Source organism: Lycorma delicatula, chromosome 3, assembly GCF_047948215.1.
Source record: "Lycorma delicatula isolate Av1 chromosome 3, ASM4794821v1, whole genome shotgun sequence".
NCBI classification, from domain to species: domain Eukaryota; kingdom Metazoa; phylum Arthropoda; class Insecta; order Hemiptera; family Fulgoridae; genus Lycorma; species Lycorma delicatula.
Genome location: NC_134457.1, coordinates 141,391,647 through 141,411,162, shown reverse-complemented (window position 1 = coordinate 141,411,162; position 19,516 = coordinate 141,391,647). Strand labels below are relative to the sequence as shown.

Sequence of the window (19,516 nt, the reverse complement as noted above, 5' to 3'; positions counted from 1 at the left end):
ATTTAATGAAATTCTGTTATTATAATTTATTAAAAGAAAACAAAATACTCTAATAAAGGTCATCAGATTTGCTTTCAGCTATTAAATCTATAAGAGAACTAGTGATTTATAAATTACCAAAAAATATTTATATGATTTTGAGCCTTTTTTTGTAGAATAATGATAATAATGCAGAGATGTTTTGTTAACTTATATCATATTAAAATTTGAAATAAACATTAGTGAGAACTCAGTCAAATTATGCACCAAAACTTGGCTGTGCGCAGTCTATTTTACCTTAGATTTAGATATACTTTTTAAATGTTTAATTTCTCCCTTCAAACAAACAGACTGATATTATGAAAAATAATAAAAATGCTCTTGAGTTAGCAAATATTGGTAAGACAATCTTTAAAAAAAATCATCATATTTTATTTACATACAAAATAAAAACGATGCACTTAACTGGTTACATTATTAACTTAGTATCTGTTTTATGAAATCATGGGTCAAATTAACAGTAGATATTTATTAATAAATTTTTTTTTAAAATGAGATACTAACCAGTTTTCCACTTAGAATACCACATGTTTCAATATTTTGTTCAGTATTACGAAATGCTAAACTAAGAAATTTTTGCATTAACCTTCCAGGCACAATAACGGTCCTTAATAAATATTTAGTAGCATTAAACATTGGGCTCATTAATGATCCAGGTTTCTTACTTCGATCCACACCAGGCTTAGAACTGTAAATAAAATAAAATATTTTTATTTTTTTTATTTTTACAGTTAAACATTATCAAAAATGGATAAATGCCACAACTCAAATTTATTTTTCATTTACCACAAATTAAAAGAAAGAACAACTTTACATAAAAATAATTAAATCTAAAATAGATAAAAATTATAATGGTAAAAACTGTTTCATTCAAAAAATCAATAAATTAATCATTAATCTGGTACAAAATAATCTTTTAAAATAAGTAAACTAGCACAAGTTCTACATAGTTTATATGATTAATGTTTAAAATAATAAATTAATTGGTTTAAATGATTGAGAAATAGAAAATGTTTAAGTTTCAAATAATTTTTCTATCTGTTATCATCTTCGTGTTACCTTGCATATTTTCTCTTTTTATGAGACTGCAAGTATTATATAACACACGGATCAGAAATTTTATAATAAAGAAACTGCAAACTGATATCTGCATATGCCTGTCTGAAATTTTATATTATGTTATAATTCTTATAACATGTGTTATTTATTACACATTCTTATGTTATCTCTTATGTTATAATTCTCTAATTCTTCTCAGTCTTTGGTCCTAATACAGAACATTTAGAATCAACCAGAACATAACCAGAATCAATGTTCAAGCAGACATCAAAATACCACAAATTAATTTAACTATTTTCACAAGAAAAGGGAGAAGTCCTTTTCTCATACAATAACAATTTTGCCCAGAAATGTTTTTCTGGAAATTTCAAAGGCCAATGCTGGATATTTTAATAGTTTAGGCTCTAAAGAATATTATTAAAAAGTCTTGGGATAAACAGATGTATGATTTATGCCATTGCAGAAATATGCAAAATGAAAAATATCTTAAATTGACATTACGCAAGTGTTAACTAGTTTCACTGCATGCCTGCATCATACTCACACACACACACATACCTCATTAAGATAATATTAGCTCATAAGTGTAATAAAACAGTTGCTGCTGGTCATATTACAACCGTGTAAACAAATAAGTACCATAAAACTTCAAGGAACATACACGTAATCAGTAACAATTGTACTGAAGGTAGTTAAGAGTAACAAAACAACTAAAGTATTAGTTACTACAGGCCATACCATACGCAGTTGCTGTTAATAAACACACTGGAAAAAAAAACTTGAAATCGGCATCACAGGCTTCTTTCTGAATTGCATTTCATTAAATTGAGTTTTAATAAAATACTATTAACAGAAGTAACAACAGTGCAACAACTCTGAAATCTGCATTGGTGGGTAATCCTAAAGAAACACCTGTCACTAATTTCTATGGTCTATAACAGGAAATAAGTGGCAAACAGGAATGTAAGTACTGAATATAATTTGCTGCTGCAGATTGCTCATCATCACACCAATATCATTCCGCTGCTGTGAAAATGACAAGTACGTTTAGGACACAATAGAAACAAGTTAGGTCCCCCTCCTTCAAAATAATATATTAAGTTAAAATTCATGCCAATGCTACCCATTTAATAAATAGAGTCAAAGAAATAATCCATCAACTCTAGGTAGAAAAATAAAACAGGAAAATACAGTCACTCAATAACAAATAATTACAAAATAACACAGAATTATTACTAACATGTCCTTTGTAGAAACTCCTTCAATTTTAGTAGAACTTCCAATCGCATCAGAAGGGTATAGTAGATCAGCAGGTAAAGGAGGAACTGGAGTAACTAAATTATTTGGAGGAATAGACCACTCCTGTATCACTAAGGACTTATCATCTGAGTGTCTGTCAATGTTACCTCTAGATTCAAGTCTCTGCCTTCGTTCTTCAACCTCTTTCTCTAATCTTAACTTTTCTTGTTCAGCTCTTCTTTTCTGAAGAAAAAACATATACGATGAATAAAAACAAATAAAAATTACCTATGCTGCAATAGATTTAACAGAAACAAATACTACTTAAGTATTGAAGAATTACAAAAAACATACGTTACACATGCATGAAAATTTAGAAACTTAAGAAAATAATAACAATCAACCAAGGTACAATAACATTTCTTAATAAAAACATTACACTTTTACAATCTGACTAAAAATTAGGTTTTAAATTTTCTTTAAGTGCGTAATACATTGGTACAAACAGATTCTATTACAGTAAGTAGAAAAGATATGGTTATTTATAATTGGGAAAGTACACAGTTGGGAGTTAGTTAAGTAAGCAACAAATCTATGCCATGCTCTCAAATAATCATAACTGCCCTTTGAAGTACTCTCAATAAACTTCAGAGATATGCTGATTTTTTCAATTTACAGCAGACTTCTATTTGCAGGAGATTCATAACAAGACTTACTATGGATAAAGACAAATCTCAAATTTGTATGTTTGCATGTGTATTTTTCATTTAATATTTTTAAGCCACTGTAAGCCAAAGGTACAAGAGTTGTACATATTCATTTCCAATATGATACAAGGAACATATTTATATTAACTTTGGCAAAAGCTAATAGTAAATTACAGTTGCCTTTCATTATCTTAATCATGAAAGAAATATTTTTTGTTCATTATAAAAAATGCCAAGCCAGGCTGGGATTCAAATTCAACATCTTGACAAAAGGCAGACTCTGTCACAAAGATTAGTAATGTGATACATAAAATACACAAATAAACATAGAAACTGATAATGCTGAAATTATATTGACATTAATTTAATATTGTTATTTACAAAATGATAATATTAATTTTAATAGTTAAATATGTAGTAAAAAAAAAAATACAGTTATAAGAGGAATTTGGCAGTAATTTGTAATAAATTATAACATTTTGAATAAAATGATAATAAAATTCATCTTTTCAACTCAATGTTTTTGCTACTCCTAGAATGTTTCAGGAAGTAACATCCTGACAAATTTAATTTATTAAACAGGATAAAGGCCAATAGCAAAAGCCACTTTTAATAAATTAGTTCTTGCAAATCACTTAAGTTAGAGCACTGTCTGCAATTTAACTACACGCTATTGGAATTTACTGATGGTTAATGACCACACTATACAAAATTTATTTATATAACAATTATGCACATAAAAACAGGAATAATTAAACTGTAGCAATATTAAAAGTCTGCAGCACTTCTCAGAAAAGTGAGACATTTTTATTTTACAGTGAAAACTTGATAATAATGTAATAATCAGTGATTTAAAGTAACATAGATATCTAAACTAAGATAATGATGTGTCACCTGTGTTGTTGGGATCAGTGATATGATATTTTGAATAGTAATTGATTTAAGATAAAATAAATGAAAAGGATCAAACGAACCCCTAATGTAACATCTCCGCCTTCAAACTATCAAATAAAAGACAGAAAGAAGTTCTTCCTTTACACAGTAATCACAGAAAATAATTATTAACTGAAGTACACCGCTGTACTGCTGTACATAAAAAAAGTTATAAAAAAATCTACAACTATACCTTATCCTTTAGGTATCTTTCATATTCTTGTTTATACTGATCCAATAACCTAACTTTCAGTTTCTCTGCCTTAGGAAGAACTTCCCTTATTGTTTGATGATTTTTTGCACGTACTTCTGGAGAAACTGTAGTAAATTCAGGATGTGCTCTTATTTTTTCAAGGAATAACCTTAAAAATACAAAATAAAACTACTACAGTAGAAATAACAAACAATTAATTAATTAAAAATAAAAAATATATAAATAAAATAGAAAATAACTCTTTATCTTCCTTTGAACAAATGAAAGATCAGTCAGATAAAACTTTTAGACAGGGGAAGGAGAATGTGATTCCTTTTCCACTGCAGTATTTAGTTACTCTACAAGAGCAATTTATTATTATTTTATTTATTAATGTATACCAGGTTACACAGTAACAGTACAGTGACATAATGTCAACAGTGCTCTGCAGAGATGCTAAGGCATCTGTGCGCAGTCTGGAGTGCAATTGTAAATATACCGGTAAATGTGTAGTCTTGAACAGTTGAACAAACTCAGGCCAATCACTCATGAAACTTGTGGTCAGTTGAAATCCAACTACCAAAGAACACCGGTATCCACAGTCTAATATTCATATCCATATAAAAGCAACTGCCTTTGCAAGGACTGAAACCTTAAAACTCTCGACTTCAAAAATCAGCTGATTTTGCAATGATGAGTTTAATCACTTGAAGCCTTACTCAGAAAGTTTTATTTCCCTTGATAAAACTCAAGTTCACAGAACAGAGGTAGTCTGTTATTATATAAAATACAGCTAATTATCTGTAAAACTATAGGGTTTTCTAACTGTAATTGAGATGAGAACATATTTCTTTAAAAAAATCAATTATCACTATTTCAATGCAGTATTTATATAAACTGTATTTATAAGGACGTCTGTTTTAACAGTTGTTGCGACTTTTTTTTCTAAGATGAATCGAATTAAGCAACTGGTGAAAAAAGTTAAGACCTTTTTAAAAGTTGTCTTATGGACAACTCTTATAAGTAGGAGATAATTAAGTTTTAGTCTGATTCATGGTTATACTAAACACCATTTCAAAAATATATAGGATTCACTCTCTAAGAAAAAAATTACTTTCTTGCTTAAGTAAAAAAAAACTGAAATAAATATTTGATGTGTATATAATGTTGAATGTCAGATCTTTTATAACAGTATTAAAAAATAATAGAATAAAAAAATTTAAAAACAGAATTAAAACATTAATAAATTAATCTAGAGAAATTTATTTCATAATAGAATTTAGCGAGAAATATACTCATTTAAAATAATCTACACTTGTTTTTTTTTTTCAGAATATTTCATTTATAACAGATGATTGCAATCTAGAGAAATTTATTTTATTGCTTAACAAACTTTCTGCCAGGATCTCTAAGTAAACGACAAAAATTAAATATTGCTATACAACAATTTTACACATACCAATACTAGACATATTGTACTGAACAAAATGTACCTCTTCACAATCACTTCCATTTTCAGTAGATTTGTTCTCTCCCCACACCTACTTTTTTAATCATTTTCTTTCCCATTAATAATTCAGAACTGAATAACTTAGAACTCAGAACCATTAATAAATGCGAAACAGTTCTCACATTTATTCACAGACATTTTTGGCATAAATTTGTTCATAATTCAAAAATCAATATGCTACTTGAACCAAATGGGTTGTCCTGATCCATATAATCCATTTTGGTAATTTTTTTCTAAAATGTATTGATAACAAATTTAACTTTCACCATGCCACAGAAATATTATAAATTGAATAAACAGTAAAACAATAGTTACAAAATGATTTCAAACTTTACCTTATATAAACCACTTTAGCAAATCTAAGCGGTAGAACTTCAAAGAAATTATCCTTGGTAAATGGATGCATATAAAAATAAAAAGCTGTATTAGATGGTAACTACTATGATACCACCTCGTAAGCTTGAAAATATGAAAAACAATTTTTGCATATGAAAAATGCCATGCCTAACCGGATATGAACCCGATCTCCAAATGAAAGACCAAGACGCTACCACTCTGCCACAAAGATCTGTAGTGAATTGAACTTATGTTCACTTTGACAAGAAAGTACACTTTCTAGAAGTTGGTAAATTTTTTAATTATGTCAAACACAACCCGAGTCAGCATGACTACTTATTCGTCTCAAACCTCACAGTAGAAGAATAAAATGTTGCTATTTATCTATTTTTTGTCACAGTCTTGCCATGACTGGAATTTTTTGAGTGACCATACTATGGAAGTGTAGGCCAATTTTGCATTTTTTTAAGTTTGTGTAAACTTCCTTATTTTTAAACATATAAAGTTCAATCAAAAATCAAATTAATCTGCTTAAAATACACTATGTATCACTATACTTACGTCAAAATGTATTTTGTTTAATATAAATGTATTGTAAAAAAAAAAACCAACTATGAAATTCAATAAAACTTTGTCATTAAAAGTTTAATATTACAAAAACTGTAAAAAGTCAACTTTAGTTAATTAACATGAAATATCTTTTAAGATGTTTTTTCATTTTTAAAAGATAAATAAAAATTTTCTTAGCATGATTTCAAAAGGTTTAACAAAGAATAAAATTGAAATTGTTGTATTAGTAACATTTTTAAACAGTAAAGTTCAAAACAGGATACAAATCTTGGCAATATATAAATTTCAATCATAACGATCATATAAACAAGCTGACAAACCTTTTTCTTTATCTGTTTAGCATCTAGAACCACCAAAAGGTATTACATTCATACGATGAATGAGGATATGTATGAATATAAATGAAGTGTAGTCTTGTACAGTCTCAATTGACCAATCTTGAGATGTGAGGTAATTTAATCCCAACCACCAAAGAACACCGAACATCTAGAACTAGAGAGAAGAACATCTAGTATTCAAATCCATATAAAAGTAACTGCCTTTACTAGAATTTGAACCTTAGAACTCTCAACTTTGAAATCAGCTGATTTGCGATAACAAGTTCACCATTAGACCAACCCGGTGGGTTCATGTACAAACCTGCATGTATTCAAGTAGCATCATGTCACCCTAAACTCATGACTGAACATGTAGTTTCCCACCTAGTATCCCCTCTTCAGTTTCTGAACTCACTAGGACTGATATTCTCTACATGAATGTACAAATTATGTTGAGCAGTAATAATAATTTCTTCAAAATGCAGAATTCTATTGGGTTATTAATTGATGAAATTTACCATAAATCTGACTATCAGCCTTTTTCCAAGTAAGTGTTTAAATCATTGTCAGAACTCAGCGTATCCAAAAAAGTTGAAACTATTCTGAATGTCATAAAAATATCTCATAATATACCACCATACAATTGGAAGAAAATAATACTATATTATTTTTTTTTTTTTTTGTCTTCAGTCATTTGACTGGTTTGATGCAGCTCTCCAAGATTCCCTATCTAGTGCTAGTCGTTTACCCTCTACATCCTACATCCCCAACAATTTGTTTTACATACTCCAAACGTGGCCTGCCTACACAATTTTTCCCTTCTACCTGTCCTTCCAATATTAAAGCGACTATTCCAGGATGCCTTAGTATGTGGCCTATAAGTCTGTCTCTTCTTTTAACTATATTTTTCCAAATGCTACTTTCTTCATCTATTTACCGCAATACCTCTTCATTTGTCACTTTATCCACCCATCTGATTTTTAACATTCTCCTATAGCACCACATTTCAAAAGCTTCTAATCTTTTCTTCTCAGATACTCCGATTGTCCAAGTTTCACTTCCATATAAAGCGACACTCCAAACATACACTTTCAAAAATCTTTTCCTGACATTTAAATTCATTTTTGATGTAAACAAATTATATTTCTTACTGAAGGCTCATTTAGCTTGTGCTATTCGGCATTTTATATCGCTCCTGCTTCGTCCATCTTTAGTAATTTTACTTCCCAAATAACAAAATTCTTCTACCTCCATAATCTTTTCTCCTCCTATTTTCACATTCAGTGGTCCATCTTTGTTATTTCTACTACATTTCATTACTTTTGTTTTGTTCTTGTTTATTTTCATGCGATAGTTCTTGCGTAGGACTTCATCTATGCCGTTCATTGTTTCTTCTAAATCCTTTTTACTCTCAGCTAGAATTACTATATCATCAGCAAATTGTAGCATCTTTATCTTTTCACCTTGTACTTTTACTCCGAATCTAAATTGTTCTTTAACATCATTAACTGCTAGTTCTATGTAAACTTTAAAAAGTAACGGGGATAGGGAACATCCTTGTCAGATTCCCTTTCTTATAACAGCTTCTTTCTTATGTTCTTCAATTATTACTGTTGCTGTTTGGTTCCTGTAAATGTTAGCAATTGTTCTTCTATCTCTATATTTGAACCCTAATTTTTTTTTTTAAATGCTGAACATTTTATTCCAGTCTACATTATCGAAAGCCTTTTCTAGGTCTATATACGCCAAGTATGTTAAAGAGTTTATTTTAATCTAGTATTTGTGTAATTTTAACTTGAATATAGTTTAACAATAAAATTTTAGTGGTACATCATAAATGTATTTCATCATATTATGAACTTATGCAGCTATTATACTGCTAAGAACTACTTTTAGGTGATATGAAACTGATTGACCCTTAACAATAAATCACAGATGGGAAGTTACATTTTTTAAATTTTCTTAATATTTTTCAGATTTTTTTTTGTTGGTTCTTATTATGACAATTTAATTTCTAATTCAAACAATAAAGAGGAAATATGAAGATAGTTATTAAAAGTGAAAGCAATTTTGAGGTAAAATAAAACAGATAACTTTGTCAAAAATACAGAATGACTCAACTTTGTTTTGTTATTGAATTTCCTATTCTGGCAGAAGTAAAAATTAATAAATTCTTTTTCAGGATTTTAAATAATACCAATCCAAGCAGTCACTTACCGTTCATCTTGAAATATTATGTTGATGAATTACTGTTTTTATTTCTCACTGATGACCAGCTTGTATTTAAAATATATAAAGAGAAAGCACTAAAGGGCTAGTGATAAAATTCCTGCTAAATTAAAAAAGAAATACTTATGTTATTTTCCCTCTTATAAAAATAATTAACAATTCTTTCGGCAATGAAATATTTTCATTGCTATTCCACTCCTTAAGAAATATATTGTTCTCAATTACAAAGTTATAGGGCAATTTTGTTACTCTTCAAATTTTCTTTAGTAATTGAAAAAATTGTGAGAAAGAGTTTTAATTTCTTGAAAGACAAAATATGTTGATAAACCTTAGCATAGTTTTATGAAAAATTTGTCTACCAATATGGGAAATGTATTTTAAACAGTTCAGATTAACAAAAAAAAACCCTTTAAAATTTCTATGATCTCATAAAAACATTTGATTTAGTTCTGCATTATTGATGAAAACCTGGTTTTTATGTTACTGAGAAATTGAATAAACAGATAAAAATATCATTTTTCAATATGTAATACATTTACAAAATGAAAGTTCTTACTTTAAGATGTAGAGGGCAGATGCGCTCCAAGAGAGCTCTGATTATAATTTATTAACGATTAACCTCAAATCTGAAGATAATTATTTAATAGGACTAAAGAATTTTATGTTAGCAGTTCAAAAAATTCAACAGATGGGTGGTAGCAGTCTAAATTAAATATGAATAAAACCACTGTCATTGTACTGAGGTACTCACATAGAATCACGAAGATCAGATCGAGTTTGTACAAAATTAAGCAGTAATACTTTGCTTTGAAGTGTATTAACAAAATTCTAAGCTTTTCACCCCCTTAGATATTAATTACATCAATATATAATCCCATATGAAATATACCACCTCTTAGGGCTTTTCACTCTCTTAAATATTAATTACATCTACATATAATCCCATATAAAATATCTTAGGCCTTCCTCAAAAGAGTAAGGATGTTTTCAAGTTACAAAAACAGACTGTCAGATGATTGTTTGGAGCCCATAAATATAAAACGTGAAGTCAGATATTGGTACTTACGTATTAACGCCACCACAGCAAATCTAACCAAACTTAACCTACGCTCGCTAACCTTATTTAAAAACAAAGTAGTCAATCGGATTTCAGAGGAAAATGGGCCGAAACTCCTGTATCAGATTAACTTTATCATGTAGGAATCCTTCTATTTCTATTCTATTTGTTTGGTAACCTTTCCAACTATCAGAATAAATTGTGCTACCATCTGCACGGTTTTAATTTCAGGGTAATATTTAAAGCATCTAACATTTAAAACTACTAAAAACATCACAAAACAATTAAAAACGAACAACAAAACGAAAAAGAAACAGAACTATTAACGAAACTGCAATAATAACCACGAATACTCGAAACAAGAAAATCACAACCGCAATCATCAAGAGCTGAACCTAACCTAATTAATTGTTTATTACTTAAATAATCAAAACATTACTGTTGATTAGTCAATTTTAGCGAGCGAAGCGAGCGTAGGTTAAGTTTGGTTAGATTTGCTGCGGTGGCGTTAATACATAAGTACCCAGATATTTAACAAATTAAAACTTTTAATTTATTCCTACATATTTAAGTTATCCTCTCCGTAAGTTTAAACCTTTTAATCTTTATTATAAAGTCATTTTTAAACATTTTTTTGTGGTTGAGTTTTTAAATAATGACAATTAAAAATTTTTATCTTTGTTTAAAAGCTAAAACAATTGTTATGTTCACCTTCTTAATAATTATTTATTTAAGTTATTAATTATTATCATCTTCAAACTTTTGATATGCTGTTATTACATTTATTTATAATTTAAATTATTAATACTCGAATACCAGCTCATTTTTATTTTATAATTAACTGTGGATAGACTGGTTTCATCAAGCTTTTACCACTTTTACCATACTTTTCCATAATCCAGGCAAATGATGGAGCAGTTCCTTTAACATATTAACCTTTACATAATGTGAGCTATTTACAGTGTAATATTATGTACTGATCAGAATAAAATATGCAAAGGTAACCAGAACTGGCCATCAAGGTCATGGTCATGTGCTCAGTCAAAATGTGACTTCTTTTGAAATTACAGATTTATGTGAATAAACCACAAACCTGGATCATCACACCTCAAGGAGAAAATTTGATGTCTCTCATCAACCAAACTGAGAAGCAAGTCTAAGAATCATCAAAGATTTCACTAACAGAGTGACTAGATACAGAGCAAGTTACTAGGTTCAAACACATACAGTTTCATTTTAATTTTTTATTTATTTACAACAGTTACAGCAACATGTATTGTCTGTAATGACATAAAAATACTGCCATTCCCTGAAAATAAAATAATTTATTCACCTGATAAAAATCTGGCATTCTTATTGGGACCCCCCAATCTTAATTATTAAAAAAAAATAATTCTTTACAAATAATTGATGTAAAATAATATTTATATGTATAAGGTACAATTACATTTCATTATTTTTAAATAATTATAAAAACCATAATCAGATTATAAACATTATAGCAAAGATCAAAAAATAAAAACAAACAGATGTAATAATTAATTTCAAAATGTTGCACACTAAATAAAAAAACAGATAATTGTTATTTTATTCCAAAATAACTAATAGCTAAACTGAAAACATTGTGTAATAGTGTTATTTTTATTGTTATGAGGGGGGATCAAATTTAAACAGTAATTTTGCTATTCTATGCACCAAGCAGTTCTGAGCTGGATGGCAGAGTAAGGGGTTAATGTTTGGTGTGTTAGAAAGAGGGAACCAGCTTGGTTAGCTCCTCCACTCGGTTTTGTCAACAGTAGAGCCATGAGAGCAAAAGATTCCATCATCTGTTGCACAATGTAAAATCATAAAGTTTAACTAATGAAGGCGTTAACCTAAGGAAATTTTAACTCTTTTAAAGGTAGAGTTTGGATACACTACACTATTCGAGAAAAAAGTATATATGTGGGCCAGACAATTTAAAGGCGAGTGAGGAAGTGTAGAAAACAAAAGTCATGATCAACCCTCAATGACAAGTTTCACAACTGACAATATTTGTGCCTTTTGAGAGCTTATCAAAGGTGATCGCCGGTTCACTATTGAAGAATCAAGTTAGAAGTGGTTATCACCTATGGGAGTGCTTAATCCATTATCACTGATCATTTTGGCATTACAAAAATTAGTGCTTGATGGGTTCCAAGGTTGTTGATTGAAAATCAAAAACAGGTCAGGTTGGAGATCTGCGAGAGACTGCTGAATCAATTTCGGCCTGAAGGGTATAATTTTTTGAGGCACATCATAACATTGATGGAACATGGGTCCATCATTATACTCCGAAGTGAAAAATGGCAAGTGAGGAGAGACGAAGGAAGGATGTGGGCTGCCCAGTGAAGGCCAAACTTGTTTCTCAGCCGGAAAAGTTCTTGTAACGATTTTTTTTACTCAAGGATAGGTTTTCTCCACAATCAACGAACAGTGAATTCAGATTAATACTGCCAGCAGCTACAATAAAAGTCACCTACTGAAACAAAAGACGGGGTATGCCCATCAGAGATATCATCCTTCTCCATAAAAACACCAAGCCGCACACTCCGATTTTGACAAGGGATAAATTGGAAAAATGCACTGGAAACCCTCAACCACCCTTCCTACAGTCCAGAATTGTCCCCTGTGACTACTTTATGTTTGCACCCTTGAAAGAATCGCTTGGAGGGAAAAACAATGAACACATCAACAAGAAGCATGTGTACAACTGGTTAACATCTCATCCTCAAACTTTTTATGAATAAGGAATATTCAAGCTTCTAAATCGTTGGCAAAAAGTAATATATCAACAATTTTATAACTGTCTACATCAGTAAAGAATTGGAGTAAAGTGTGTAGATTGTGGAGACTATATAGAGAAATGAACATAAGAATTGTGTATATTATTAATTAATAAGTTTATAAAAAAAAAAGCTACTGTTTTTATTTAATTTACCCTCGCAAATGCTCCAAATTTAAGCCAGGGTGTATCAATATGAGTTGACTACAATATAAAATATTGTGAATTTACTCAAAGCAAGTTTGTCTCCAGTTTCAATGCTCTTCCGAAATTACTTTTTTCTTTTAAATAAATTGATATAGTCATTATCAGCTAAATATGTGAACAGCAAGCAGGGAAGCTGTACACAGAATTGTTTAACTACAGTGATATACAGGATCCAGTCCATTAAGCCTGCATTTCCTATAACACATTTTATCCTTATTTCAACCGTTTAACAAAAAGGACAGTTTTACTAAATTCAAATATGTTTTTAGTTATTACTTTCTTGACTATAACAATAATAGGAAAGTATTCAGATTGGTATAAAAAAATTGGTCTTTAACTTTTGTGCCTAAAGGTAACATTTAAAAAGATTTAAATAAATTGTAAATAATTTACAAAAAAAAAATTTTATATATTTTTCCTGATTTCTAATACTGAAATTTTTATGCTTTAATTTTTACTTTTTTGTATGAAGTAAAGGAAGTTATTATTATCGTGAAAAATTTCGGTTTTCAGATCTCAATATGTAATAGATTTGATGAAACATCTTGATTAATATTAATTGATAATTATAATTTAGAATCGTATTATTTTTGGATTTTCTACTTTAATTTTATTTAATTATTCTGGAATTTCTGCTTAATTTTATCTACATTAAAGTTAACTACAGAATGACTGTAAAATAGACCCTCAAAGAAAAATATATATACGTATGGCATCACATGCCCGATCTTTAATAAATTGCAAAAAATTCTTATCTTTTAGGTCATTACTTCTCTGATATTGTCGGAAAATATTCTCTCTAAGTCGGATTTGATCATCATTTCATTTATTTGTTTTTCGTTGCCAAACATTTAATCGCTCTTTGATTGGATATAATTTTTCTGATCTTTATTTGTGTACACGTTCTCTATTTTTCAAATCTTCTCTCTCTTTATATTCATCATTCTCTCTTAATTTTTTTATTCTTCCCTGATTCTTAACATTTTCTTCCTCTTCATATTCATCTTCTTGTTGTTTTTTAAAGTACATTTCTTCATGTTGTCTTTCTTTTTCCTGTATGATTGTTTCTTTTTCATTTTTGATTATTTACCAAATAATCCAATAATAAAAACTGAATATTTTACACCGTAAGGTCAAAATTAACATTTGTAACCAGTATGCAGGAGTTCACTAACCAAAATAATTTAATTATTAACTTTTATTTATACAACACACCAGAAATCTGAAACTTTTGTTAGCAACTCACGAAGATACGAATAATACTTCGTATCTTCTAGTCTCATCTAGTTATATGATTAATAAAGGGACTTTTCCTCTATCCTAGTATTTCATGTAAGATTGTTGAATTATTAACTGTATAAATATTTAATGTTGACAAAAAGTAATATATCAACAATTTTATAACTGTCTACATCAGTAAAGAATTGGAGGAGGACATATCTCACTTTCAAATGAAATAAGTTTAAATGAAGTGTAGCAAAAAATTTTATATGTAATTTAATAGGGGTACAAGGAAACCCACCAGGTGGGTCTAGTGGTGAAGTGTCTTCCCAAATCAGCTGATTTGGAAGTAAAGAGTTCCAGCATTCAAGTCCTAGTAAAGGCAGTTACTTTTATACGGATTTGAATACTAGATCGTGGATACCGGTGTTCTTTGGTGGTTGGGTTTCAATTAACCACACATCTCGGGAATGGTCGAACTGTGACTGTACAAGACTACACTTCATTTACACTCATAGATATCATCCTCATTCATCCTCTGAAGTAATATCTGAACACTAATTCAGATATTCCAAAGGCTAAACAGGAAATAGAAGTGTACAAGGAAGTCATATGGTGTCCACATCACATTTTTTTTTACAATGGAAGGCATTTACAACATTCCAGAACTTGAACATCAATCCCTTCCTGCTAGGTCAATCTACTTATCTGGCAGGTACTTATCTTTTGGTGGCAGTAAATATTTATTTTTTTTAGTTTAAGATGGATTGAGATTGGGACTGCATTCTGATCCTTTGTAATTTGTGTTTTCTAAGTATTTTACTTGGCTTATTACTTGGGAGATTAGCAAGATATTTGCATTCTTTTCCTGACACGATTCTCCTTCAGTCCATCCAGTGAAAGCCTTTCGGTCTAGCAGGAATACATCTGATGGGACCCTAGTTTTATGAAGGTTCCAATGCACTCCTTTCGTGGAGGGAGTTGTGTGAGATGTCTGCAGGTGGTTACCTGAACAGTAATTGTAAGACAAAGAAAGGATAGGGAATCTAGATTGTGCAGATTCCTCTTCTTCTTCCAGCAATCTGGGTTGGACAGAACTTGATGTCATGAGACAGTTTGCTTACTTCTTTCATGTTTTACAACGTGATCAGCATAATTAGATTTTCCGCTACTGTATTTATGCAACTGTGAATATTTTTGATACCATTATTTTTTAATTTTGTTGTCATTCCTAAAAAAATTTTCTTATAATGTTGCTCAATATCCTATTTCATAAAACCTGCTTTATTATTAATATTAGAATTTGATTTATTGATATTATTTCTTTTTTTTTTTGTAAACTTTAAAGGCAGATTTTATATATTTTTTAAATTTATAATTTAAAGGAATGTGAAAATAATCTGTCTCAATATTATTGATACATAATTATTTTTCCCTAATATTATAACCAATTTCAGTTGAAGTTTGTTTCTTAAATTCTTCATTTAATCAACATTATTTTCCATATAGTAAGGATTATATTAATCATACTATAATTTGTTACAGATGAAAAAGTTAATGAATGCGACTGTTCTCAGTAACTTAAAAGAAGTAGTAACATCTCACTGGAACGAAAAATTAAAATTTTACTTTAAATAATTACTGAAAATTTAATCACAATATTACAACTTACGTCATAAACTTCATATAAAGACTAAATGCATTTTCCAAGCTTCCTTCTTCTAAGTATGAGTTAGCCATTCTTATCATTTCCAGACCAGATTTAAAATACCTGAAATAAAAATAATCAAACAACATAACTTTATTCAACATTCACCTGATATATTTACATTAAAAAAATATTTTAATTTTTTGGTAATTTTAAGCTCAATCAGGTACATTTTTGTAATTCAAAGAAGTATTTCAGCTATGACTGGTATCACAAGAACTATTGTTAATTGCCTCAGGTAAAATTATTGTTGGTGGTTTTTATGAGTGAAAAAGACATATATTTAAGGTATAATTCAAAAGCATCCTAATTTGGATTGTATCTGTTTGATCAGTAAGTCATATTATGTCCAAGGCTATTTTAAAAATACATAGCATCAAAAAAATAGGGCACCTGAACATTAGTCTTTGATTACTGCTGACCAAGCAAAGCGAGAGGACCTGTTTTAACTCAATCTTTTGCTTTTTCCTATTCGTGAATTTTGACAGGTATGTTTAAACACATTTTCTGATTTAGATGAAATTTTGCAGTCAAATTTCTTGCTATTGAAACAACGTATGTGTAATGATTTTTCTTAAAATTTTCTGTTTTGAATTGGTAACCAGTACAGTTATTAAAAACAGCATCGACTGTAGTCATCACTCATTGAGTTATCATCCAGCAGGTGCTCTTTATACATTCTAATTTGCAAATACTAACTTATTTTATATATTTATTGTAAATATTTTAAACAAAAATTAATAATGTAAAAACAAAACAAGGAAATGTAGCAGAAGTATGACCTTGACAGTACCGGTCAATGATATTCAATACTCCTGGACAGAGCTTATAATACTGTATCAACAGTATTGTACAGCACTTTCATAATTAAAATTGCATTTTGCTCCTATATTTTATTTGATACTTTCTTAATTTAATTTTGTTATGTAGTTTAATTTGTTACACTCAGTAAAAAATGAGCAATGTCTTCTACATGCAAAACTACTAGTTTAATTGTCATTTATTATACTGTAATTATTTATTTAATTTCCCATTTCTGAGAATGGGAAATTGGTGGTGAGTGGGACACCATACACAATTTAGAACATCTTTTCTGTAACTATTATGTAAAAGGAGCCCTGTATTAAAAAAAAAGTCTCAAAAACTACAAAAATTTATGTACAACACTTTATTAAATAAATTTTATTTCATTACTACAGCTGAGAAAGCAAGGTTTATTCACAGAACACCTTAAGCTCCTATTATTAAGAAACATTACTTACTCCTGTACCTGAAACATGACATCCTTATCAAGAAGTTTATTAAAAATGAAAAACAAAACTAAAAGCCTCATTTGACAAACAAATTAAACAAAAATTTGCAATTTTTAATGAAACAAACAAGCAACTTACAACTTGCATCTGTCTACTAGGATCCATGATTCTTTTAACTGAATTTTTTCTCCATTCTTTTTAACAGATAAGAAAGAAAGACCTTTTTCATGTGGTCTATTTGCTTTCATTATAATATTTTTCTAATACACTTCACTTCTCTGATTATTTATTGATATTTATTCAAATTTCAACAATGGGCACTGCATTGTATGCAGTATGTTAACAAACATACTCAATTAATTAAAAATTTATCTACATTATTTTTATGCTGGACCAGGAATTATTACTATTATGTTGGTTTTATTTTACAAACGTTCAAGATAGTTGGGTAAATAAAATTTCAGTGTTTATTTCTAATTACTTGAAATAATTTTACATTCTTATTTTAAGTGTTTTTTCAAGTTAAATAGTTTTTCTTCGTGAAAAGAAAAATATCCGCTCATTATTTAAGTTCTCTTGGTATTTTTCCTCAAATTTCATTACATCTCCACTTCATTTCTAACTTCAAAGAAGTACTAATACACTAAACAGATGAAATATATTTGACAATATTTTTGACAGAATGAAATCAGGTTTGAGTCCATTTTTTATTTTTTATTTAAATTGTAAACCAACTGTTAATCATAAATAACTTAAGAGTAACTAACAATAATTTCAATATGTTCAATTAAATTTATTACATTGCCAAAATACTCACAAACATATTATTGGGAACAATAAAGTATGCATGTTAGTTATGCAACTGTTAATCTACTGTACATCTAACTTGAATAACCATACAGAAATACTAACACATACATTCTAATTTAACAACTGCATACTAACAGGAATCAAAACCTTCTACTGTTACTATGTAAATTAGTTTGTTATTGAAGATTCAAGGCTCCATGATACTGATAAGCTGATGACTTTATTGTTGTCTCAGAATGCCGATTCAGCATAATATACATGATGAAGATAATCTTATATTCTGTAAAACTTGGAAGAAAACATTTATAGTGCTAATATAAAAAAATATATATAGTTTGAGATTTTAGATTTGTGTATCACTTCAAAGTAAAAGAGTAAATGTTTAATCATATAAATTAACTACATAAATTTAATAAATAAATGTCATTTAATAATTTTTCAAACAAGAGATAGCAATATACATAAAGACAATAAAAAAGACAAATTGTACACTCAATGTTTTATTTAATGAAGCAACTTGTAGCCTACAAAATAACTAAATCTGATCAAAATGATAAATATAAAATTAATAACATGTATAAATCTGTCAACCATATGAAATTCAGGGGAACATTGATAATCAATCTATATCAAATATCTTCAGTGTGAGAACTGTGAAGTTGTAATGTAAACCCTATCATTTGAAATAAAATTCCAAATGTTATTTCTAACAAACAATTCAATAAATTATTTAGTACTTTCATCCTGGTCAGGCGAGATGAAGTTGATCATTTCAATGTTCAATCTGAATTAACGAACAGTTAAAGCGGCAATCAAGGGGGTTCCAAAATAAAGCAGAAAATACCCACATTTTGCAGACTTTGTCATGTCATACAAAATTTGATTAATCAATATCGTGTTCACAAACACACACGTATAAATTAAATGACAACTCATGTTCTTTGGGACAATAATACTGACAAGAGATAGTACTTATGAAGAGCTCATATATTTCAATGGAAAATAAAATAAATAAATAAAAAATAATAATTATCTATCCAAGCCCTAAGCATACAAGTAAAAAGCTAACCCAACTCCATTACCTTCTAGCTGGAACATTAAAATCAACTTCTACAGAATTTCCAACATCTTTAATAATTTGGAGTCTCGCTTCTGGAGTTAAAACACCGTCGTTACGTGATTCAGACTGCATAACGCAAACTTTTTAAAACCAGTTCATTACCGCACAAACGTAATAATCATTACCAAGACCGAAGTCACGACACACTCAGTTTTACAACACAATGAATTTGACATTTAAGCAAAAATTTACCAACGATTCTCTT

General features: G+C 29.1%; 1 protein-coding gene across 1 annotated transcript in view; it reads right to left on the bottom strand.

Moving 5' to 3' along the window:
* LOC142322061 (STAM-binding protein) overlaps positions 1-19,484 on the bottom strand; it is a 47,291-nt gene extending 27,807 nt beyond the window's left edge. The window contains exons 1-5 of the mRNA XM_075360698.1: positions 19,274-19,484; positions 16,093-16,191; positions 4,171-4,339; positions 2,339-2,580; positions 544-727 (exon numbers count right to left, since the gene is read on the bottom strand). Coding sequence (XP_075216813.1) covers positions 544-727; positions 2,339-2,580; positions 4,171-4,339; positions 16,093-16,191; positions 19,274-19,383 — 804 coding nt within the window. The 5' untranslated portion in view covers positions 19,384-19,484. The remainder of the gene's footprint in view (positions 1-543; positions 728-2,338; positions 2,581-4,170; positions 4,340-16,092; positions 16,192-19,273) is intronic.
* Positions 19,485-19,516: the final 32 nt, after the last annotated feature.